General features: G+C 39.5%; 1 protein-coding gene across 1 annotated transcript in view; it reads right to left on the reverse strand.

Annotated features, from left to right (window-relative positions):
* The window catches only part of MYLK (myosin light chain kinase), a 138159-nt gene that overhangs the window by 52888 nt on the left and 59532 nt on the right, over positions 1–25739 (reverse strand). The window contains exons 14-17 of the mRNA XM_054277776.1: positions 20397–20477; positions 19142–20037; positions 9368–9484; positions 5983–6063 (exon numbers count right to left, since the gene is read on the reverse strand). Coding sequence (XP_054133751.1) covers positions 5983–6063; positions 9368–9484; positions 19142–20037; positions 20397–20477 — 1175 coding nt within the window. The remainder of the gene's footprint in view (positions 1–5982; positions 6064–9367; positions 9485–19141; positions 20038–20396; positions 20478–25739) is intronic.

Consider the following 25739-nt stretch of genomic DNA (forward strand, 5'->3'; position numbering starts at 1 on the left):
CTGCTGGGAACAAGTCAGCAAGGTTAGTTTCTTAAGTATAAGTTCAATTTTCACCTTTTTTTTGTCCTGGAGAATATCTACAATTAGACACTAAAAAGCTGTGCCCAAGTGTGTAGGGACAGGAGTCTAAGGTAGGCTACTACCCTGCTACCCAGTCTGTTCCATAGGAAAACACTGCCAGGTCATCTGGACATTCAGGAGCTCCAAATGGTTTCAATGGGAAAAGCTACATGCTGTATGCTTTTTGACTTTATTTAAGCCAATTAATTTAGTTCTCTGTTTTATAGAGAAGAAACTTAATGCTTCTATTATATACCTCAGATGTGCAATTTCTAGCCAACAACATAACTGTAAATTAATGAAGCAGGACACCTCTTCAGTTCGAGGCCACATTGCAAAAACTATTCATTTTTCTCTCTGTAAGACAGTCAAGAAACAATTCTGTCTTCTTCTGTCAACATAAAGATATGTAGGAAGGACTCCATGAAATACACGTGGAAAATACTGTTCTGTGCCAATATTAACTCAGAAAATGTCAGTACAATGAGAACTGTAGAGTAACTTGGCAGAGTTTCAAAATGCATGCCCAGCATTAGAGCAACAGTGCTGAACTGGGTACTCAAGAGAAGGGATTTGGACAACAAAACAGTGTTTCTCCATTGCTCATTTTATACTACAGTAACAGATTTATTTTTCATCTGTGGAAGCAACCAACCTTCAGAGTCACCAGGTTAAATCCTGCATTGCCTGTTTACCTCAGCCCAACTTGGCTGTTGGGCCTTCTGGCACAGCTCTGCACCTTTGGACCCTCAAACCTCAGGAAGGAAGGCAGCACCTTTCATAATTTAGAGTTTCAGAGAAATCCTATTTAGGTCTTAAAAACAGCTAATGGCAGTTTGATTTACATGTACTAAGAGTGGAATTTTCAGCTTAGGAAAAAAGATTAATTTTTCCTTGAAAAGTTTGGTTAGAGGCTTCTCTGACAATGTAATTCATATTGTTCCAACACACTTAGTACTTGCACTCACTGTGCAGAAAATGTGCAGATCTCACAACAGCCAGGAGAAAAGCAGCATGAGCCTTCAGGGAAATGAATGGGACTGAGGGAACTGGCTTGGACAGCCTCACTGACCCTCAAGAGCATCCCAGACTATCTCAGCCTCCAAAGAGGTCAGCAGCAGCCACAGAGCACAGCTGCTACCCAGTGCCCACACTTCTGCAATTAAAAGAACATCTCTGACCAGAACAGTAACTTCCTTAGTAATTGAGTTCTTCCCTTAGAAAGTAGCACATTTTACACTTAGGGCAAAACAATCTGTCATGAAATGAAGATTTTTAAACATTTCGTATTCATCTAAGCCACGTTTCATATTATTTTCATAGAACAGAAATCAATAGAAAACTTGAAGTGTTTACTGATTTAATTATATACTAACTAAATTGGACACATCAAGCTTAATGCTTTAATAACATTTTCTTAAAATGGTGCTTGCAGACTTGGATTCTTTGACAAGATTGTTCTTTGAAGAGTAAATAACAAACTGCATGCCACTGACTCATAATTTTTCCATGGTGATTAACACTTAGAATTCTCCCTGCTATGGACAAGAATATATTAACATAATAAGGGATCCTGTTTAGCATATTTACTTTAAGGGTGCATTGTTCCAGAGATGTCACTGCTCAGCCTAGCATTCAAGTACCAATGATGTTAAAAATTCAGATCTGGGAAGATGACAGTGAAACCTTCTGAAGGATTTGTTCTGGACAGTGCCAGTGATGACATTTATTAATAACTATCAGCAAGAGACTATAGCTACCTGTGTAACAGCTGTATTATTATACAGCTACCTAGCCAAAAATGTATTTGACATGAAATCAAACGTTCTATACAGTAGCATATTTAAAAGATTTCTATCAGAAGCTACCAAATACTGCTAAATAACTTGCAGGTGTGTAGAAAAATTGTTTTCTTTGATGCAATTTTATTTTTAACTGAGTAGAAGCACTTACATTTGTGCAATCAAACTCTATGCTGGGTCAGCCCTTCAATGTATGTGGTCTGGATATGAGAACAGTGGGTTTAAGAGGTATTACTCAGAGGAGGGAATCCAGGATATCATGCCAGGTTTTCATAACAATAATTGTGACAGGTGATAATTGCAATTTCTTAATATTTACTGGAAGTAGTCCTGTGAGTTAGCCCTACAAAAACATTGGGCATTTCTTTCTGAACGCTTTAAACCAATGCTTAGATTTATGAGCATTATTTTCTAAAGCATTAAAGTATTTTTTTTCTCTCAGTACCATAAGTGGGATACAGTTTCTTCCTACTATAGTAAAGTTATGTTGCACAGCTCAGCCACAGTGTAGTTTAAAAAATAGAATCTAATTGCTGTAATACTCCTTTTTCATCAGCAAATCTTGAAAAAAAGTCCTTTTGGAAAGCTCATGTTTTATGTAAACTATTGTGATGCCACTTTAAAAAATCTATAGTATCTTCAATGCTGCATGCAAATTAATCCTGAGACTGAGGATCAAGAAATCTGGGTTCTAGACTTGCAAACAAATCTGCCTTATCTTGGGCTAATTCCTTCTATTTTGGTCCTCTGCTTAAGGACAACAAAATATTTACAAGTGTGGAGTAGTAATATTTTTTTTTAAAAAAGGAATATTTATTTGTAAACATTTAAATCTTTATTTACTCTTAAAAATCTCAAGCAGAACTTTGATTTTTCCACAGTCTGTTGCGACAAAACCATTTATTTAATAGGCGCTTAAGATTTTGCAAGCGGCTTTGGTAATTGAAATAAGCAATTCCCTTTAAGCTTAATTTGAAATAAGTTTTAATTTCAAAGGGAACTGGGTGCCTAAATCCCTTCACGGCAGTCTCAAAGCTTTCTAGAGAAATGTTCAAGTGATGAAATTTTTGGCTTAGTGCTTCTACTCCAGGGCTGTGTCAAGCCAGGAGGACCCTTACGTTACCCACTGATTGTTCTGGCACGGCACACAGTGTGCAGCATGATAAATAATGGAAGGGTCCAATTTTCCACTGCCTCTTTTAGAAGAAACATAACACTCAATTATTTTATCTCAGTAACATTTAACATCCACTGAGCAAAGACCCAAGTGATAAAGCCCAAGACAGTGCAGTCAGTAAAGAATGAACCAGTTCCAGAGGTGCCCTTCCTCTCTTCTTCCTTTTATTTCACCCAGATTCAAAGGTGAATCTGTTTCTTATTCTCAGAAACAATAATTTATTCTATTTATCCTTAGAGGGTTGCATAATGATTACTAAATTCTGGTGACACAATATTAATTTTAAGCAAAAGGAAATACATTGTAAGTTTTGTAATTTGCCAGCATGGGAGCAATCTTTTTGCAGTAAACACTGCAAGCATCCATTCAGAGATGTTGTTAATCCCTGAGTGACACACAGCTCCCTTCAAGATGTTCTTCTTTTTCTATACCAGAACCCAGTATGTATTGCATATCAAAGGAAGCAATGGCCCAAATTCTGCTTACTATTGGTTTTCTGTAGCTTACAAATCCCAAGCTTCCAGTAATTAAATAACATTGTCAGAATGAGCAGCCAAATCACCTGAGTCAGCAGCTCACAGTGAGACAAATTCTACAGGTTAACATACTGCCAACATTCACTCTTTTCCACAGAAAGAAATGTATTGATCTTTGCTTTCAGGAGCCTCAAGTTAATTACTTTCCTGAAAGTTTACCAGGGCAAAAAAACAGGGATCACTTGTAATTTATTTGAAGGGAGAAATGAATTACATCGCTGCTAACCATGAAATTTGACTTGCACTTCTTTACAGAATGTGGAAAATAGGGATCTTTTCCTAAAAAGTATTTCTGAAAAGTACAGAGAATATATAGTCTCTCTGTCCTATAGAGTATATACTGCTGTGACTGAATTCACTACGTAAAATTCAGAATCTATTAATTGTTAATTCTAGTCACATTATGAGGAATTTTTGCTCTCTCTTTCTTCAGTATCAATCTGTATACTCTAGATGCCCTTAGGACTGGTAACTCAATGTGGCAAAAAAGTGTTGGTAACTCAATGTGGCAAAAAAGACCAGAAAAGATAAGAGTAAAAATATATCTCCTTATTAGACTGAGACACCTTAATTCAGTTATTCTCTATTAGCCTTCTTTTCAAGAGATATACAGTAAAGACAGACAAACATCTGACTTGTAAAGCCTATTCTCTCTCAGGTAAGGAACTTTAAAGTCTCTGTATCTGATAAGAATTTCAGGGTAGATTGGAACTGTATAGTCCACTGGATTTGCTTTGTATATTTTACCCCTGACAAACACACAAATAAAAACTTATTTCAGACCAAATACATTCCTCAGACTCTCAGATGTTAAAAAAACACCTGTGAAATCTCTGCAGCCAAATCCTTTTAAAATTGAATATGTATTTTTCAAAGCTTTTCCAAAAACTCTTTCAAAGCCCAGCTTCCCAACATTTTCTCTGGTTTCCTTGACGTTTACTGTGCAGCAGGAAAGATGTGTTAAAGGTACTTTGGAAAAAAGAGCTTATGAGAAGTTCAAGAACTTGAAACACTGAAATAATATGCCATGTAGAAAAACCATTCCCCATTATTTCAACTTTCTTTTCCCAAATATTTCTGCAGCCAGAGTTGGTAACTGTTGTTTTGCTATCTATTTTAATTTCAACTAAAACCAGAAGCAAAAGAAGCAGGATGTGGATCAGGTCATACATCTCCATATTTAGACTTAGTTCCCAACTCACACTTTCTCCTGGGAAAGCTGCAATTGATAACACTGTTGGGAAGATCAGAGGAAATGTGTGTGTTGCATGCATAGAAAGCATAATTCAAAACACAGTTTTCATGGAGATTTAAATGGCTTTAAAATTTTCTTTTCTATGTTCAATAACAAAATCATTGTTGTTAATTGTTATTATTTATGGCACTTGAAGCTCAGGTGCAGAGGTGGAGCATGTCAGTGGGACTCTTCCACATCCCCAAAAAAGAAGCTGGAGAGAGAGTTACAGTGCTCAGCCAGCAACTCAGAAATAGCTGTAGCCCAGGGCATAGTTTTATGTAAGTCACATTTCCAGAAGCACAGTTATTATCTGTGATCATCAATCACTATAAAACTGCTCTGAGTTCTGCTGAAAGCAGCTAAAAATGTTTTTGCTGGAAGACCAGATTAGAGTTTATTTGTTTTTTATTTTTTGAGAGAGCTGGATAAAATATTCCACATTTCCATTAAACCATGTCTTTACATCTTTTTAGGAACTCACATGGCGGACATTTTAGATAAACAATTTTCAAAGTCCAGTTTTGATTTAAGAGATATTTGTATCCCTTAATTTCATAAGTAGTACTAGTGTTAGGAATTCCTAAACTGACATTATTGTATTGCCTTTACCATTTAAAGTTTCCTCTTAACTAAATGCATGTATGCTGAGTAGCAAACATGGGAATTTATAGCTAATTTATTATTTCTGAAAGTATTAGAAGCAAGTTAAGCATTAAGGCTTAAAACAAAGAATGCAAAATTTGCAAAATGACTCTCCATGGTCATGCCAAAGAAGGATAGATAATTCTACAGGACATTTCAGTCAAGATGCTTTGCTTACCAATAGTAAAACTTCATATTGTCTACACAGGACACAGCACAAATTGAAGCAAACTACTCCAGTATTTCTGTGCTCTTTGAGAGGCAGCCAAAAATAAATCTGTGTCACAAGTTTATTGCACCATTATGAAAAACAGAGAGTAGAGGGGCGAGGCCTGAACTTGCAGTTTGGGCTCTTACTTCTAATCCCCACATGGCAAAAACTCATTTCACATGACTTAAGTGCAAGGGCTAAAGAAACAGCACAGGCTTCTGATCCTATGTCTGCAAACAGAAGGGGATGACCAGAGAATCCCAAAGCACTCTTTTGTTTCCACTGGAAATAAAGCAAATCAAATCACAGTCACTTACCCTCTGTTGGCAGCACTGGGGGAAGTGTGGTCTTAGGCTTCTTGGTCTTCTTCTCAGCAGACTTTGAGGTCTTTGAGGTATCTGCAATCAAAACAAATAATAAAATACAAATCCTATTTGAAAATCAATAATGAAAAAGCTGTCTAATAAAAGGTTTATTTTGGATCCTTCTGCAAAGTTAGAGGAAATTGCTGTCCTTTAAGGTTTTAGGAAGAATTTTCTGCACGGATTTGTTGGAGATTTGCTGTCACATTCTGAAAGGAAGAGGGAGCAGAGAGGGAAAAACCGTCTACAAAAGCAGAATCCAAGCCCAAGTAAGCAGCTAGACAAGAGGCCCCATCTAAGCTGACAGGTATTTCAGCTGAATAGACCAAATACAATGTGCACAAAGCTGTGTTAGGCAGTGCAGAGAAAAGGGAAACAAAGCCATATCAAAACATAATTTCATTCAAAAGAAATTATGTAAAGTAATTCTTCTGTTCTATTGTCTATGTGATCAATTCAGATTAACCCATTTCGAAGAGTAACATTTCCTCCATCTGTTTAAATCTCTCCAAGAAGATATTCTTGGCCATTTGTTTATTCCTAAATAGAAACAGCAAAAGGGACACCACAGGACTTAAGTTTGATGGGTTCTACTATTTTCACAATTGCACAGCTCTTATCCAGAAACTGCTCATCACTGCAGGCTACACCAACAGCTAGGAGTCAGTAAAGCTCCCTTCCATGTGTACCCCACATGAGATATAAACAAAAGGTCCAACTTTTTTTAAAGGTTATTCCAAGCTGAGCATGATCACAGGGCTGGAGCACCTCTCCTATGAAGACAGGCTGAGGGAGCTGGGGCAGTTCAGCCTCAAGAGAAAAGGGCTTTGGGGAGACCTTAGAGCCCCTTCCATAACCTAAACCAGCTCCAGGAGAGCTGGGAGGGACTTTCACAAGGATCTGCAGTGCCACAGAAGGAGGCAAAGTTTAGATTAGATATTAGGAAGAAATTCTTCTCTGTGAGGGTCAGGAGGCAGTGGCACAGGTTGCCCAAAGAGGTTGTGGACTTCCCATCCCTGGGAGTGTTCACGACCAGGCTGGATGGGGCTTTGAGCAACCTGATCTGTGGGAAGTAGTCCCTGGCCATGGCAAGGTTTGGAACAAAATGATCTTTAAGGTCCCTTCCAACACAAACTATTCTAGGATTCTGTGACCTAAAATGCAAATCCTAACAAGCTCTGCTTGCCTCATTGTTTGATACTGACATTTATCTTTGGAAGAAAGAGTATGATTATAGATTATGAGCTCAGCAATGGCTGTATCACTTTACAGCTTTCAAATATTCAGCTTTCAGAGTATTTGTGAGGGAGAGAGCTGTTAGCTACAGAGAAAAAGATGACATAAATGTTATGGAAACATCTATTTTAGTCACCTTCTTCTAAGTGCCAGTGTGTGAAAATTCATCTAAGTTTCCTTTCTAACAGAGGAAGCAAGAATCTCCTAGTAAATAATTCAGAGCAGAAAGCTGTGTGAGAGTTCAGACACTCAGATTTTACAGATCTGTCAACTGAAGTCAAGCATTCCTCCAATCCTGAGTCCCTGATGTGAAAAGAAATATAATGATTGTGGTTACTTAGTCTAAAAATCAGCATCTGGGATCCTGACAGGGGACTGAAGAAGGGAGAAATCTGAACTCTTGTTTTAGATCACAGTTCTAACTTAAAAATAACAGTCATCCCCTCTGCCAGTCTCAGACATGGGATATCGAATGGCGTCTTTCCTAAATAGCTGGAGTTTGCTATGGTGCCATTTGTCAAAAATCTCTTCTCAGTAGCACGCCAGTGCAGGATGAAAAAGGCAGAGGAGGCAGCCAGAATGGAGGTAAGGAATGTGGTCACCCTGGTGCCCAGCATGATGTGAGCAGTGAGCTCCTACCAGCACCACAGAAAGCCAGGCAGCTGAGGTAATGTCACTCACATCACCAGGCCAGCAGCTCACAGCCTCCCAGGAACAAACTTTGCAAGCCAAACTCTACCTGCAGCCTCCCAGAGCATGCATTGTCCAGCAGGAAACTTGAAGTGGGAAATAGGCTAAGGGAAGATCCAGGAAAAAAAGCAACTACTTGAAGGAGATCAGAAGACAGAGGAAAAACACATAAGTGACTGAGACATTTAAGAGTTGCTAGGGCAGCTCTAGAGAAATACTGAATCTAAGCTTTTGATGATCTGATCCTTCAACATTCTGAATCTGTGGTGGTTAAGGTGTTTCAAGGACTAGATTTTGCTTAAAGCCTATTCTTTGAATTTCAGCACTGATAAAATTTATTACTTTAAATTACAGAATCATAAAAAATAGCTTATCAAATATCCAAGACAGATTACACTGTGACCATAGTATCACAGAAGGTACAGGTATATTTAATTGTAATCAATATTTAATCAATTTCTTTTCCAAATACCTGAAGACTGGCCTTTAGTGAGGAGTTACAGAATCACATTCTTACCTTGTGTCATGCAACATTAGGGGTAAAAAAAAGTTTTCTTATCTAGACCTCCTGCCACAAATAACACATCTGCAACACAGCAGCGAAGGTTCAGTACCCAGGTTCTGTTATTAAGCTTGTTGTCTAGTTTTGTGCTTAGTTTAGATCACAATGGAAAGTATCAGAGCATTCAAAAAATAAGCTCCCCAGAAGGTGAGTTGAGAAGGAGATTTGGTTACTTGAAGCCCCTTAAATAATTTAAACTCCATGGCTGCTTTATAAGTCTCACACAGTCTCACCTAGGCCTTGCCCCAGGTCAAGACTAATGAACAAGAGTACAGTGTCATCAGCATGACCATGGCTGAAAATAAGTACCTCAGTCTGTACATTGTTCTAAGACTATGGAACACAAGGGTGGTTGAGCTGCTAATTTATTTTTTCTCACTTACACAAGAAAATCAAACAACCAAACATCTGTGAATGCGAAGAACTGGGGAGTAGAGTGAGGACTGTGCTACACGCAGTCCTGAGGGAGACTGACACCCAGATCCAAACAGGCAATTCTCACTGGCTCTCAAAGGATGCACACAGCTCAGAAACACATCTTACAAGTTCAGCTAACTGCTCTAAAAACGTAGAAATACAGTGGGCAGCAGGACAATACAAATTATACCACAAAGCATCCAGAGCCCTTGGTTCTGTACTGTGTCTCTGCTCATGCTCCTTTACGGTAGACATTGAATTACCTATTGACCAAAAAGTGCAGAGGGAAGGGGGTAGAGTTCTTTTCGTGTGTCTGTGTGTGTGTGTGTGTGTGTGTGTGTGTGTATAAGTGGCCCCTAAAGGTCATTCTTGGGAAATAAGCTGGAAAGGAGGAACCCTAAGAAAGGGTTTTCTTGTACCCAACACAGTACTCACCTTCTACCACCACCTTGCAAGCACATTCAGCTTTCCCTGCTGGGTTCTCAGCTATGCACTTGTACTCGCCCCCATCTTCAGGCATGGCCTTCTCAATGGTCAGTGAGCAGAGTGTCCCTATACAGAGGAGGGAGAGAGCAAATGCATGTTAGGCTGCAGATCACAAAAACCTTAGAGCTAGTAAGGAGCAGAAATAAGCCAGTCCTTCACTACAGGTGATCTTTTCTGCTTGAGAAAGCTCTCCTTAAAAAAATCAACCTTATTGGAGCCTTATTAATGGTAAGTAAATAAAAAATTGAATCTTACTCCTTTTCCCTAGGATACTCCAAGTAGTCCCTGCAGCCCTGAACTGGTTGCTAAAGGCAGAGAAGACCCAGAGCAGCACCTCTGCTGCTCTTCTTGTCTTACAGCAAAGATCAGAAGTCCTCATTCGGGTGACTTTTTTCCAAAAGTGCTCATAGTGTAGCACTGTAAATAAGAGGGTTACTGTCCAGTGCCCATTATCAAAGTTTTGATGCAGCCTCGTCTCTAGCATTCCCTTGAGCACTCTGCTCTCACGTGTGTAAGAGCAGAACTTCAGCTCAGTGCCTAAGTTTAAAAACTCAACTGAAAGACCTTTTCTTTTTGCTTGAATTGCCTAATGAATAACTGCCTGTAAACCATCCATTAGAAAGTCCAATATATTAGTGGCAATCAAATTTATCACTGCAACAAATTAATTTCTTTCCAAACAAAACCATAAAATTTGACTTAATTGGGTTTGCAGACACAGGATGCGACATAAGCTTGTTATTTACCAAGGGAAGCTTGGTACGACCCAAGGGAAATATATTTCCTCTTAAAAATGAAAACTCTGTGAACCAAAATAGAAGTTGTTCCCAGTAGATGAGGGATGAGGAAGAAGAACTTTGTCCCTTACTTTCACTTGCATTGCCTGGAACAATGAAGTGCTTTCCTCCCCAGGGTGAACCTCAATTAAAATGCTCCATACTTTCCCCTTCCAAATATCCCTAATTAAGTGAAGTTGAAGTGTGGGCTTGCTTTCTCCTTCATTGGAAAGCCGGGTCTGTCCCCTAAACACAGCCTGAGGCCTTGTGCACTTCTGCCCATTGCTGTTGGCCTGTCCAGAACTCCTCCACCCTCCACTTACCTCAGCTGCAGTAAAACCTTCCCCCTTCTTCTGTTTGACTTTCTCACAGTCATTCCTAATTAAAGAATTGATGGATTTTTTTTCCAGACATTTACCCTGTTTCCTGAGATGTAAGGAATTTTCCCAGCACCTTTCTCTCTGTGGTAACTGGAAGACTCCCAGAGTGCTCAACCCCAGGCTCCCCATCAAATGCATCCCCTGTGATGTGGGAGATGGCACAGGCACAGGTGATCCTGGACCATGAAAAGGACCTGCAGAAGAACTCCCCTCCATCTGAAGAACTTTGGGAGTTTACTGGTTCTCTTTGGAGATGAACTCCATTTGGACATGGCAATTATGATCTTGGCATTCAGATTTTTCTCTCATTTTAAACATGGATGTAATTATTCAAGAAAAATCTTATAAAAAACATTCAAATGTTTTCCAACAAATTTGGTTTGCCAAGAACACACAAGAAAATTATTTTTCCCGCACTTTATAATCCTCCACAAAATCAAGCGGCTCTAAATAATGACTATTTTCCCCTGAGAAATGATGTGAAAACTGTCTCAGAAGAGGAGCACTGACCCCTCACTCACATGGGTTGTGCTCAGCCAACCACAGGGTGAAAAGAAAATCCATGTGCCCCTCCCTGAGGCAATGCTTTTCCATGAGTCAGGCTGAAGCCAAAAATGTCACGAGCTGCAGTTCCATTCCAAATGGAGGAGAGACATTAGAAAAGTATTCTTGCAGGCATCTAGCAAATATAAATTCACATGTCTCTGCTGTTTAAAGAGACATTTGGAGAGCAAGCCAAAGATAACTTCCAGTCTAAGAATTTATATAAATCTATGTAATATGATTAGAAAAGACTGCACATTGAAACCTAAAGATGCTATTACAAAAACCCATAAGCTATGGAACAAGGACACATACATGTGAAGGAGACCACGGGCCACTTTACTGCAGGAAAGGAACCTGTAAGAATAACTGAATCATTAAGGGACTGGAACAATGCAGAATTTACTTTAGCTTCTGCAGTTTTCTACCTGCCCAAAAGCCCTTCCTCAGCTCACTGAAGACTAATGTGACACAGAGTCACTCCTCAACACTCATGTAATGAAGTTTTTTTGTGAGAAAGAAGGTGAAGGAAATGTGCTTTTTTTCAAGGGCCATGTCCTTCTTCCTCCTAACTCCCACCTCCTAGAAGAAATAATCTGCATCCTATTTTCCTCCACTTCCTCTTTGTCCCCAGAAACTCCCCAGGAACAGCACATGCAAAACACATGGGGATTGCTGGGCTTCTTGCTGCCACCAGATACAATGGTAGCAGCCCTCAATGGAGGATTGAAGGGAAAATGAGATAATTTGGGTCACTTTCCTTTATATAGCCACTAGTATTCATGGAGCTGTGGACTACTAGGACTTGGTATGGAGTTGGCCGATGGATCAGAAAGTTTGTCCAGGTTGGATCAGGAGTATAAGGCAAGGCTTAGGGAGCATGGTTATCAAAACCTCATTTTCATGGAAAACCAGGAAAAAAACCCCAAACCACTGAAAACCAGGCAAAACTTAATGAGATTTCATAAGGACAGGAAACTTCCCAACCAGGCCTATGTTCTGTGATCTAGAGCTACAGTCAATTCCCGGGGCTAGAAGGCCAAATGTCTTTCAATGAAGTATTTGGTATTTCCTTTGCAAACCCCATCATGACCTGAAATAAGCTTATTTTCTCAGAACTGCCAGGAAGTCCAGACTGGTTACTCCAGTTGGGTATTCTGAAATCCTGGCACTTCACAAATCCCAGTCAGCTAAAAATGCTTGCTATATATTTTGTCACCCCAGCCCTCAACTGTTTTTAGGAAGCAGACCATGGATGATTTCAAACATTGTCACAAAGTGCAGGATTGGAATAAACATGAATACTGGAATCTACCACTTAGACATTGGGACTGGTGCAGCTCTAGAAAAGAACTTAACAGCCACAGAAGCTGATACTTTACTGGAGACTCTAGTTTAGATACACAGAGCCTTTCTCTTGAATGTTGAGCTATTAAAGGGTTCTCTGACTTACTCAAAAATAGTGCAAGACAGTTTAAAATATCTCTAGGCTTCTGCATTCTTTCCATGAAACTCCCCAGAAAGTCAACCTCAGATATAAAACAAATACACAAACCAACAAAACAGCTCCTTAGTCTCATTCCCCACAGTGGCATCTAGCTGGCCAGCCTCCTGATTCCTGCCCATGATGCAGACTCAAGTTTATGGATTTCTCATTTGTATCCCATGGTACAAGAAAGTACTGTGGAATATTTTGGTAATATTAATAAACACTGGTCTGTGAAAAATTGTGCCTAGGAGACATAATAATTTTTTAAGGAACTCATTGGCTTATAGAGCTAATTTTCTAATAAATCTTAAATTTTCTGGGCAAGTTCAAATGTGTGCTAGTGTCACAGTCATATTTAAAAATGACAAGTGGACTGACCAGGAAAATATTGACTACAGTTTCAATGACAACAGAAAAAACACAAAAAACCCACATGAATTTCAGAGTAGAAAAAATGTCAAATGTAATTATTGATAATTGATAGAGTTTTAAGGAAAACAATGTAAGAAATGAACTTTCATGATTCACAACATCAGACATTTAACCAGCAAATGTATCTGTGCAAAGGTAATTTTCTTAACCCTTACTGAAATATTTGTGATAAATCACATTATTCTGATTTTAGTTAATGCTATACAACTAATTATTAATTACTATATAAAGGACATTGATTTAGGAGGAGTTAGAGCTGCCAAAATAAAGATCTCCTGAAGAAGATGACAATAGGAAATCATCACTCAGTCTGTTTCTAGTGGATTTCCTCTGTGACCAGACTAGGTCCCAAGTTATTAAATATTTTAGTCTATGACATGGAAGTATTCATAAAATAACTTTTATAAATTTACAGATGCTAGAAATAATTTTGGAAAAGGGAAAAGTTAGCAGGGTAGTCCTCCTAAACAATGTCATTTACTTGTTAAGCTGAGACCCATTCACTCAAAGAAAATGGAGCTTGAGATAGAGAAAAGAAAAGCTCTGATGGCAGCAAGGGATGCTGTATATGCAGGAGGTTTAAAGGCTTAATAGAGAAATGACAAACATGAGTTCCAAAGTTGTGAGGTAGAAGGAGGACCAATAACCTCTAGGAAGGGCAGCCACAGGAAGGTGATCTCCTTCTCACTGATGCTGATACCTACACATGATTCTGCTTCCTCTTTTCTAAATAGGACAGTAAACTAACAGCAGCTGTAGAGAAGGTATTGGAAAGAGAACCAAACCAAAACAACCCCAAGCCTCCAAGGGCTGGATGAAGTGCATTATGGAGAGAAAGTCAGTAAGAGCTTGACTTGTCAAGTTTAAAAAAAAAAAAAGAAGAAAGCTCTCTTGGTTACAGAGCTAAAGCTTTTCTGTCAAGTTAGAAATAAGGCATTGCTTTGGTTCTTGATTTAATAACAAAACTCTTACTAGAATAGCTAGGCTTTGCAATAAATCGCCAGTGGTTATAGGAAATCTCTCTCTTTTGCTGTATTTAAAACCACACTTCATGCATTTTCTGGAAGAGAATAAATTCAGACATAAATGACAGTGCCGAGGGAAACGTGGCCTGTGACAAACATGGTATTGTGTCAGAGCTGATGCTCAGATGATCTCCCCAACCTTAAACTTTCTGAAGAAGCTTTGGTAGAGTGCAAAAGGCATCTGCTTTCAGCAGTGCACAGAGTTGTGTCATACAGCAAATTCTTGCTCAAATTTAATTAAAAAGAAAACAAAAAAGTCACGGCAGTTCCTAGCTGGACTGGCAGATGTAGACTTGCATGACTGGTAGGAAGATTTAGGAGTTAAGTCACAAGAAAGTTGTTAAGGCATTATTACTAATAAGATTACCAAATCTCTACACTGCCAAGAAACTTGGGAAGAAAAAAATGCTGGTTTAGACAAAGCAACACAAACTCAGGGCATTTTCTAGGCTACAGCATCACTGCTACCTGAGTCTATATTAGAAAGTTCCTCTTCCATCTATATAGTCACAGAGTACTAAATCTATCCAAACAAAGCAGAGCAAGCTGACTTAAAAAATGGCAAATGTGTGAGTTTAGACTTGTATTCACTCATACATCTCAGCTGGCCAGTTTACTAAGGATGCTGTGCACAACCCTTTCACTGCCATCTTATAGAACAACTTTTGGAACCCTGGAAGAACTTTCTCAGTGGATTTTCTGTCCAAGAGCGAGTCACACAGCAGGGCAGTAGCACAGGGCACTGCTGGGCCAGTGCTACACAAATGTAAAACAAAATGGGTCCTGCTTTAAAGGGTTCACTCTGTGAGGAAAATTGTTCTACTCTGTCCTTATATGTCTAACTTCACTGCAATGTCTGCTAGAGCCTTCTTAAAAACTTTTTCCAAACAAAAAGCCCCCCATGACTTCAAGCAAAGAAGCCTCTCATTAAAGAGGCTCTTAACCATGCATCATCTACCCCATACTGTATGCATGTATAATGCTCCAATTTATGAGCACCCTCTTTTTATTGTTAGCAACCACTTATTTTGATCTTTAATGGGCAAAAAGCACATTAATATCTTTCTCAGGAATGTAGATAATTGCACTTTGACAGGTTTAAAAGAAGAAAAATATAAAATCAAGACATTAAAAAAATTGTTACACATCAGAAAAATAGTGCAAGAGCTCACTTCATCATAAAAATGATACATTAAGCCAAAAATCCTGCCAATCAACCAACAGAGTACTATTTAGAGAAGTGTAAAAAGGAATGGAAGAAAAAGTGTACTGATGTTCATGATTTCAAAGGGAAAATAGCTGAAATGTAAAACGGAGGGAACATGACATGCTATCAGGTATTGTTGGGACTGTGATATTCAGGATAATGCTGCCCAGATTCTGACTTCTAACTAAACTTAACCCTGGAATAATGGAATACACTACAAACCCTAGATTAACTACCAGAAATCACCCAATTGCTGCATAAATATGCCTAAGCATTTTTTGAGCAGGGTTTAGCTCTTCTTTTGGCAAAGGCCTTGCCAGTCAGAGACTATTCTGATGCTGGTGTTTGTACCCAGGCTTCTCCAATGGTGCAGAAGCAGGGATGGCACTCTCCCTTCTCCTGCCCTCCAGTTGCTAAACTGCATTGGGTGGGCAATTTAGCGTCAGTCAGGCTCTGCAAGCACAGAGGAGACCTGTGAACAGCATTGCTTCTGACTGGTAAAGGGCCTCAGTATCAGCTAGGACAAATATGCCAAGGAAAGTTATTTTCAGTGACTACACATAGTTTTTACATAGTTTGCCTATCCTGTGAACATGTCACAAACAAGTATATTTCTAAGTTTGACCTTCCTGGCCAAATATGCCACTGTTTAATCACATGTTCCTGAAACCGAATTTTATGTATTTATCTTCACAACATATTTAGCACCAGGAGATGAGTAAACTTCTGTCCCTTTTTGCCTTTTTTTTTCTCCTCTCTTTTGGGAATGACAGAGAGAAATAATTCAATTTCCAAAACACAATTACATAGCATTCTGGGAGTTCATGCATTACTTACACTGACCAGTTTGTGGGACAATATTCCATACTAACATGGGCTAGTAATGTGGCTAAGAAGCAGATGGACATGCTTTACTCTAGATAAGGAATTTTCCAGTATCCAGCTCATTAAGAACATGTAAGTCATTGTGAAATACCTCTGGTGAATCTGGAAAAAACCCCATGGTCATCACCAAACATCACAACAGCACAAAGCAGTTGGTGAAATGGCTAAGAACAGATCTAGACTATCCTCTTCCTCTATAGAGAATTTTGTTGCTGAACACAAGGAGGGGCAAGGTCATAGCAAAGAAATAAAAAAATGGCTTTGCAAGATCTAAATTGAGCTATGTCTCTTTGCTCTGAATTTCTTTTGTTCCCCACAGACTCAACCCTCTTCCAGGTGAGGATGACTCTGGGGCATTACCTCCAGGGCCCACTAAATGCTGCTCCTAGCTTTGACAAAGGCACTGCTGCTGAGGTACACCTGTGGGTGTGATGGTGTTGCATTTTCAGTGTTTGGGGCAAAGGATGGAAACTGGGACTTTGCCTGTGGCCTGCTGTGTGCTGCATCCAGTGTTCTTGCTGCTCTGTATGTCTAAAGCTGCTCCAAACACTATCTATGAGACGAATCCATACAGTTTCCCTATTGAACAGTTATTTCCTGATGCTGACTGAATTTGCTATTTCTCAGTTCCAGTCTGTTATTCCAGTTATTCCTTCTCCTCTCTTGGTTCCCTCAAGTAAGTATGTGTTCCTAATTAGGGAAACAGAGAAAACTGAATCTCTATGAAATCTGGAACTTAAAGTATCATGCATACCTAGTTAATTACTTAACAGTTGGCATGAAAGAGTCTTACAATGAGAGAGCAGCAACACATTCTGCTCTAAGAGCCAAAGCTAGCAGGTACTGTCAGGAAAAAAACCAAAACTGACCATCATGCAATGCACCCAGTGTACCAGAGGGTATGTAATAAGGTTTAAAAAAAAATAGTTCTAATCCTCATTCCTTGTCTTTCCATTAAAGGACAAAACTCAGAGCCCTGTGTAATATTTCTTTCCAAGAGCCTCTGCAAATATGTGCAGAAGAAAGCCTAACTTTGAGATACTGATAACACTGACTCCTAAGCATGGCTCAAGTGCAACAGTGCAGGTACAAGTGGAACACAAGGACAGTGTCTTCACCCCCTGCAGGAAGCACTCCTGGAACAGTGAATTCCTTCTGCAGGGCTGAGCTTTGATCCTGACCTCAGTGGAAAGCACTGCTAATGCCTGACACTCTGGAGTGTTGTGACCAGGAGTGTCACCCAGCCCAGACAAGCTGGATGGGAGAAGCCTCCTGCCCTGCTCTGACAGGTGACTGAGCATTGTGGACATCAGCATCACTTCACTGCAAACAGCTACCCTCGATTTGCAGCTCCACAGTACCATTTTATAAAGTGAATAAGAGTTGGGGGATTATAATAGTCAATTGCTCTGATTATTTCAGTGAAGTAAACAGCTTTCTGCAGCACTGTAACACTAAAGCTTTGGGACTTTAGGAGGCTCCACCATAGCTCAGAAGCTTTGGTACAGAGGTGCTGTCCATCTGATGTACTTTGACAGGAGCCATGGAACTTTGGGATATAATTTATTTTCCACTCTGAGCAACTCCAGGAAAAACCTTGAAATCTTGCTTGCAGCATAAGGCTGGCTAAGCTGACTGATTCTGTCAGTCCTTTTTGTAAGAATGGCATTTCCACCAGTCAATGTTTTCTCAGGTACAGGATACTGATCCTTATTCTACACAGTCCCCTTAGCTGAAAACCAACACATACTCACCAAAAAAAACCCCAAAAAACACATTATGCTACTTCAGACACAGGCCAGACAAAATGCACCTGCTACCATTTGCCTTACTCCATCTGCTTACTTTGGTATCTCCTTAATGCTCTACTCAAGTACCCCAAGCCTCTCTGAGGACAATGCAATTTCTGACTGCATCCATGTCAGGAGAACACCTGTGTTACTCTGCTTGGAACACTGCACAGGGATTCACTGGTTGTGCTAAACTGTTCTGCATAATAATTTGGTTATCATTTGGTAACACTAAAAATAACTTGGATTATATGAAGGAAGATTGGGAAGTAAGAGTGCAGACCCCTGTTTCAAGCTATAATTCTCACTGTGAACACAAACTTTTTTGCTACAATGTGCCAGAGGATGTAATTCTCCAGATAATTTCCTCAGTGTTTTATGGAACACATATGAAGTAAAGAAGGGGGTTTTTGGTGCTATCAATTGTCCTTCCTTCCTATTTTTGCCCCAAGGAAAATATATTTTGTCTAGATACATTAAGTTTCATGCAAAAAACAGTCCAGTGGGTTTGATCATCCAAAATGTGAAATATAAGGGAATCACTCAGTTGGAAAACAATAAGTATTCCCTCTAAGGATTTCTACCAAATTCTATACAGTTTTGAAGTTAGTTCAAGTCACCAAGCCAGTGTAGTTCAAATATTTCAGTGCTTGTAATGGCAACAGAAGCATATGTGGTGGGGCTTTAAATACACTGGAAATCTGTTCTCAACTCTGATCTTAACTTGTAGCTGTAGTAATTTCTTTCAATGACACAACCCCTCTTTGCTTCTGTGTTTCTTATTGCAATAAAAAGCATGAAATATTAAACATACAGAAGAATTCAATTAAAATTTGTAAACCAGCAATAATATTATTATGCTTTCAATGTTCTAAATCCTTAAAGCTTAGTTTAAATAAGCATCATGTACTAGCTCCTTAAACAGCGTTAGCAATGTAAACAGCATTTAAAAATGCAAGAAGTTCAACTTTATAAAATTTACATCTGCAGGCTGTTAAAGGGGAACCTGCAAGAAATGTCAAACAATACTGTTCCTTGTGTACTCCACTGAAATAACAAGAAAGCTGCATCTGGAAACAGTTACTGGCACAGGACTTAAATAAATATTGCATTACCTTTAATGAACTAAATATTATTAATCAAGAGCCAGATATAACAGTGTGCCATCCAGCCGGCTTGTAATGCAATTCATTTACCTTCTTGGGAGATGACAATAGACTTGGATGATTTGATGGCTTTGCTGTCTAGAGTCCAGGTGACAGCTGCAGGGGGATCAGAGGAAATCCGACATTTTAAGACCAATTTTTCACCATCAGCTACTTGAGCATCCTGAAGCTTCTCTGTAAAGGAGGGTGCTGTTCCTTTGCTTGCTGGTGGTTTGCTTGCTGGTGCTTTGTTTTCAGCTTTTTTCCCAATTATTCCGCCATCCACCACTGCACACCCACGTTCACAGTTTGGGGTTCTGTCATTCTTCTCCTCTTTCTTCACTGCTGGTTTGGCAACAGGGGCTTGAGAATTGGGGGTCGCATTCTGGGCTTCAGAGTTGGCACGAGCGTTCGGGGCAGGGGTGCCGGCGCTGCCATTCTCCGCAGGTGGCTTCTTCTTGGAGCCCAGCACAGACCTGAAATCTGTAACTGCAGGTTTAGGAGGTGGTGCCTTCTCTGGCAACGGGGTTTTTGGGGTGCCCTTCTTGGCCAGCACAGAGCGGAAGTCCACCTGCTGGGGAGCATGGACTTTCCTCTCCTCCTCTGACAAGGTCTTGGGTTTGACCTGCCGCTGCAGGTTTGCTCGGAAGTCCATTTGCTCGGCTGGGATTTCTTTCAGTTCCTCCTCAGAAAAACTTTTGGTGCTGACTTTCTTGCCTAAAATATCACGGAAATCGAGCTGTTCAGCTTCCTGCTGCCTCAGGCTCTCCTCTGTGTGCTCCCGAGTTTCCACTCGCCTCTTCAGCACGCCTCGGACGTCCTCCTGCTCTTCCTCAGCTACTCTGGTTACGCTGCTGTTCTTTTTGAAGCCACTTGTTCTACCAAATGTTAGTTTACCATGATCTCCACCATCTCTTTGCTCTCCAGAGCTGGCTGATTCCCTCCCACTATGATCCGAAAAAGAAAAGAAAGAGAGAGCCAGGAAAGGGGCTGGTTTAAAAATGTCAGGGAACAATCTCAGAGCAGGAACAAAATGTGTTTATAGAAGGGGAGGTTGATTAGAGGAGCATACTCCATTAGTTTATTGCATCAATGATGACTTCAGGAGCCATATAAGGGCACAAACAAAAAAGATCTTCTCTACTCTGGCTTGGTACAATGTGCTTAGCTTGTATGATGAAAACAATTTGTTAGGTCACATTTGGGGATTAGGTTGAACAGCAGCCAGCCTGGGTCTGTAAGGGCAGGGAATTAACGGAGCAAAAAATAGAACCCACCCATGCAAGTCCCTGGGAAAAATACTCACTCTCTGAGCATTTCTGCTGTGGAAGCTGAACTCTCCCGCAGCATCAGAGACACCTGGCAGCTGCATTCTCCAACTTGGTTCCTGAAATATTTAAGTGAAATCAGAAAAACAGGGGTTTCTTCCTCTGTAACTTGCCTGAGCTAAGTGATTGTGTGTTGCACTAAAGCAGCTCAAACCCAGTGTGCCATTCCCCTTTTCTGTGCCCAGCATTGAGGGAATTGACTGAGTGAATTTGGTCCCCTTATATTTGGAGCCAAGCTATCTGAAATAGCTTTTACTGATCTGTTGCTATCTGGGAACAACATACTCCCTGAACAAAAATCAAAGCAATTTACAGAATGAAGCAGCTGCAAACAAACAAGCTAAAGGAAAACAAATACAAAAGCTGGAAAATCAAGACAGAGGAAAGGGCTATTTTACAAAGCTGAAAATCTTTCCAACTCTGCATACTGTTTATTTATTCAAACCCAAGCTCTTAAGTTTTCTAATGTTAAGATATTAAAAACAGGGTCTCATTTCCTTCCCTCCCCTCTCGCCCAACCAATCAGCAAAACCCATCTACACGGATTGCTCCAGCCTGTACATGTTTATATTAAAAAACATAAAAGTGTCACCATATATGGTGCTGAGTACTTATTCTTCCTTTTGCAGAGGAATACCACGGATGCCTTCTGGAAAGGGCTCCCATTAAAGAATTCATTTAAAGTGCTCCCCGCTCCCCTGCAGCTCCCTCCCTCCCGCAGATATATATCATTCTTCCAGCCCCAAACAGCTCTTCTCTGCTTAACACAGGAGATGCCAAAAGCAAAATTTAACTCCCTCAGGCCAGCAGTTGTGTAACTATTGCCACCACTCCCCTGACTGCTATTAAAAAACCAGACTTGAACTGATTAAGGACTAGAAATACCTTTTATTAGTGAAAACACTTCTGTCCTTCCAAGTTTAGGTATAAGCTTGTAAATGGACTAGAAAGTCCTGGATTATTTATCTTTTTTGAGCCATACCAATTTTTGCTACTGAAAACATTTCCTGGACATGAGCAAAACACATGTGTTGGAGGGGAGGAGGGCAAGAGGGGCAGGTTTTCCCAGCTGTGTTCTGCTTTGAACTTGCTAGATAAGAGCACCTTCAAGTCCACTTAGCCCTGACGTTTAAAACATGGACTCAGGACTGCTAGCTTGCCATAAATATATTGTCTGGCCTGGTTTTTAAATAGAGCATGGAAATACTTTCCTAGATATGGTACTGTTTGTGTGAAAAACTCCCTATAATTTCACCCATTTTTAACTTGCAGTGAAGGCAAGATAACACAGATAACAGAATCACATATTCAGCACAAAACTTTGTCTTTATAAGAGCAATTAGTGCCATCACCTTCTCAAATATATTTCCCTTGATTTCTATTGCTTTAGAAAAAGAAACAGTGGATCAGCCTAATGTGAAAACTATAAAGAAATTGGTAGGTTTGATCAAAGTATCTTGATTGTAAAATAAAGGCCCTGCTGATGGAAACATATCTTAAGACCACTAACAACAAGAAACCAGAGAAATGTTTTAACACTTTGACATCCATTAAGTCAGAATATGTACACTACAAACTGCTATTGAAAGCAATCCATGAAGACAGCACTGAAAGCCACAGTCCTCATTTCCTTCAATACAAAAAAACTAGATAATATCTGAGTACCAAACAGAAGCTGTCCAAAGGGCAGGAGAGGATCCAAGTCAAGGCACAGAGTGTTGAACTCAGCCCTGCACTGGAGACCTGCCATTCTTACTCACTCATATGTGTGGCCTCCATTTGGAAGCAAGAGAAATAGAAAGAAGCTAAGACAAATGGAAAGATAAATAAGAATAGCAAGTCGCTTCCTCCCAACATACTGATTGGCATAAAATTATGGCAGGGTAGCAACATTGCTGAAAACCTGTTGTTTTCATATAATGCATTTCAAACTGGCCCGTTTTGCTTCTGTTGGTACTCATGAGATTTTTTTCTCTCCTTCTCCAAAGTTTTTAAGCTCTGGAGCTGCTCATTCACCAGTTCTGAAGGGCTTTAACAGGCTACTGGTTTACCTGAAGAGCCCTCCTGTTCAGGACTTAAAACCAATCCAGAGCAGATTGCCATGCATGCTGAAGTATAGACAATTTGCAGAGTACATTAAATGAGGCAGCCCTGCTCAACTTCTGCCATGACTGTTTGGTAAAAATATTTGTCCACAAGAATTGTGTCACCAGTGGGAGAGGCTGAAGTAACAGAGACAGCAGTGTCCCAGGAGAGGAATTCAGGGATACTGCATGTGGTCCTGACACTGTGAAGAATGGCAGCATTTCTGCAGGACCCATTTCTGCAAGGCATCTTTCCCTCTGCAAATTCTTTGCATATGCGAAGAAGCAAATAAGGCAGGCAAAGTAAATCCTTCTAAAGTAAGCTATTTTTCACAGGGTTTGGAAAATAAAAGAGGGGGTAAGAAAGTAGGAGAGCATTTTGTTCTTTCTATTTTTAAAACCTTGGGAAGCACTTAAAAATTATGGCAACTGTGGGACATACAAGTACCTAGATGGAAAAATTATTCACAAGGTAGTTTTTCGATCTTAATTATGATTTCTGATTCAAGTGAGTGGCTGAGAAGCAGACTACTGGATACAAACCTTGAGTCTGTGTCTGTTAAAAAGTGAAGCCTTCCTAGGGTAAGGTCTGCTCCCAGTGAAATCAAACTGATGATTTTAGGGGCAGGGAGAACAAATTCTTGTCTTCTGAATTCAGTGACAGAGTCTAAAAAGGTGAAGTTAAAAACACCGACCCAGCTTGGAGATCACAGGACGGAAAAAAGAGAAACGAGCCAAGAAAAATGAAGAAGGATTGGGTGATTTAGATACCAATTTCAATCAAGAATAATCTTGGTAAATGTTTTTTACATTTATACAATTTCAGAATCCAGGCAAGGCAAAGATGCATAGGGGCAGTTAGAAAAAAGAGAGCCTCGCAGTACATGGGCACATCTTCAAGTCTTTCACATCTCTCCTGTTTTGAATCTTGGTAATAAAAACATTACTTGTGCAGCTTGAGGTTCTCTGTGTTGGCATTTTGTCAACAAAACCCAGACAGATCTTAGTGGCTCTGTTATTGTGGAATAATGATAGACATGGATAAAACCTGTGCTTAGTAGCTTTGCTGTGAAGAAGTGCCTGGAAGTGTTGACTTTTGCAGGACTATTCTGTAGAATGCTCATGCACAGGTCTTATCTTTAAAATGTCAAGGAATATTAATAAAAAAGCCCACCAAAAACAAATAAAACCCCAGCTGCAAAGCCTGAGGCAATTTTAAAAATAGCTCTGTGTCCTATTGTGGGATCAGTTTTCTCTGGAAAGGCTTTTATGTTCAAAATATCTTGAAATACTAGTTTCTTGGCAGAACCTACTCAAATATTTTCACTGAACCTTAGATGAGACTTATTGTCTGCATGTCCCTAGGAAGCACTCCCTGGAGGAACAGGAAAAAAAAAAGCAGTTGCAATTATACTGAGGGGACATACTGAAATTTCCTACCAGCCTACCAAGTGTGAAATAAATGTTGCAGTGTAAGTGACATTTTTTCAAGAATGAACTGAAAGGGGTGAAGAAGTTGATCCCTACTTATAGCTGGTGCTTCAGCACAGGTAACTGCAAATCCTCAGAAAGAGGTTTTGAAGCTTCTCTGTGAGTAAAATGGAGAGATAGCCCAGACTCATGAAGCTTTAGCCCCAAAGAAAGCAACTAATCTACTGGATCACAACTCTAGCTGGTATAAAGCAGAACAAAGAGGACGCACTCATTTACCTCACTTGAATATTTTGCCAAAAGCTTTTTGTACCTGAAAGGACAATATTTTAATTTGCATTTTACAGCACTAAGTGGGAGGATGGAATAAGAAAAAGTAATGGCTTTCTTCTCTAAAAATAGACAATGTATTAATAGGAGAAAACAAGGTTTGCAAACTGAATTTTACAGAAAGACAGAGCTATATTTACTGTTTAGCTTAATGAAATGTAATCTTAGGAGTGCTTTTACATTATTTATCAAAATATCTAAATCAATACTAATCAACACTAACCAAACTTGTATGGAAGATGGAGTGTGGGAGAAGAAAAACACTTCATGTCTGAGAAGACAAAGGATAAAAAAGCAGATGATTTGTTTAAGGAACAGCAGCATGATTTCTGAGGTGTCTCATATTGATTGTGTTGCTATAAAGATAAATGTTTCGCTCAAAAATCAGTCTCTGTCCAGTTCTCACATTTATCATGTACGCACTGAAAGAATATGGAAAAGTCATATTGGGATAACAGGATACCAGTGCCTGCATCACTGGAAGGATGCAAAAGATAAGAGGGGAAATAGGTATCTTTGTTTTTATGAGTAGGGAAAAGGATTTTTATTTTCCATTTTAAGCATTTTGAAGGCTGTAAAATGTCCAAATTTCAATAGATGAACTGCAGAAGTGGGTGAATCTGTTCTTTTAATATTTCTGCAGCACTATTCCTCAGAGCCTGAGACATAACAGGCTCAATGGAACATTATTAACACAATTAAAATAAAATATACAAATATAGAGGAATCAGGCCTGTGTAGGTTTTAAAAAAAGGACCAGAAGGGGCTAAAAATCCAGACTTATACGTCTGCTAAATAGTATAAGGCAAAGCAAAGATGTTTTCTAAATAATGCTGAGGGATGGTAAGACAGAAAGCCAATGAGCAATCATGGATGGATAACAACAGGATCACACTGGGCTCCACATCCTTATCAGCTCACTCTAACTGAAGGAGAAAGAACCAGCAAGAGTCAAACAGATCTTAATCAAACAGATTAAGACCAAAGTTTTAATTTGTGAGCAGCCAACACAACATAAGAACTGTGGAGGTATCAGGACAGAATTTAGAGTTTAAGAATAATGGAGAAAAAAATGGTAAAATAATTAACACTAATAGGAAACTGTGCCTGGACTAAATTAAGAGAGTTGGAGAAGGAGTGACTCCCTAAGAGCAGCTATGCAACCTGCTTCTAAAATTAATATGTGAAAAGGAGCTGCACATTTTATTTGAAATGAAAATGATTATGTTTAAAAATAGCCTACTGTCAACTCAGTAAACTCTTTAGTGAATTGATTTATGTTTTCTCAGTTATTCCATATTTGTTAATGGACGTTGTAGGAGTTTTTGAGAGAAAGACACAAAACACAGCTCTCTTCCTCTCAGGTACTGTTAAAACAGTTTCTGAATATATAAACACTTCTTAATCAAGTATTCAAGACAAATGCAGCCAGTTCAACAGCTATTTAGTCAAGAATATTTAGTGCTGAAGATTACT

This window comes from Melozone crissalis, unplaced genomic scaffold, assembly GCF_028551555.1.
Source record: "Melozone crissalis strain CALT ecotype California unplaced genomic scaffold, PUWL_Pcris_2 ptg000023l_1, whole genome shotgun sequence".
In the NCBI taxonomy this organism is placed as follows: Eukaryota; Metazoa; Chordata; class Aves; order Passeriformes; family Passerellidae; genus Melozone; species Melozone crissalis.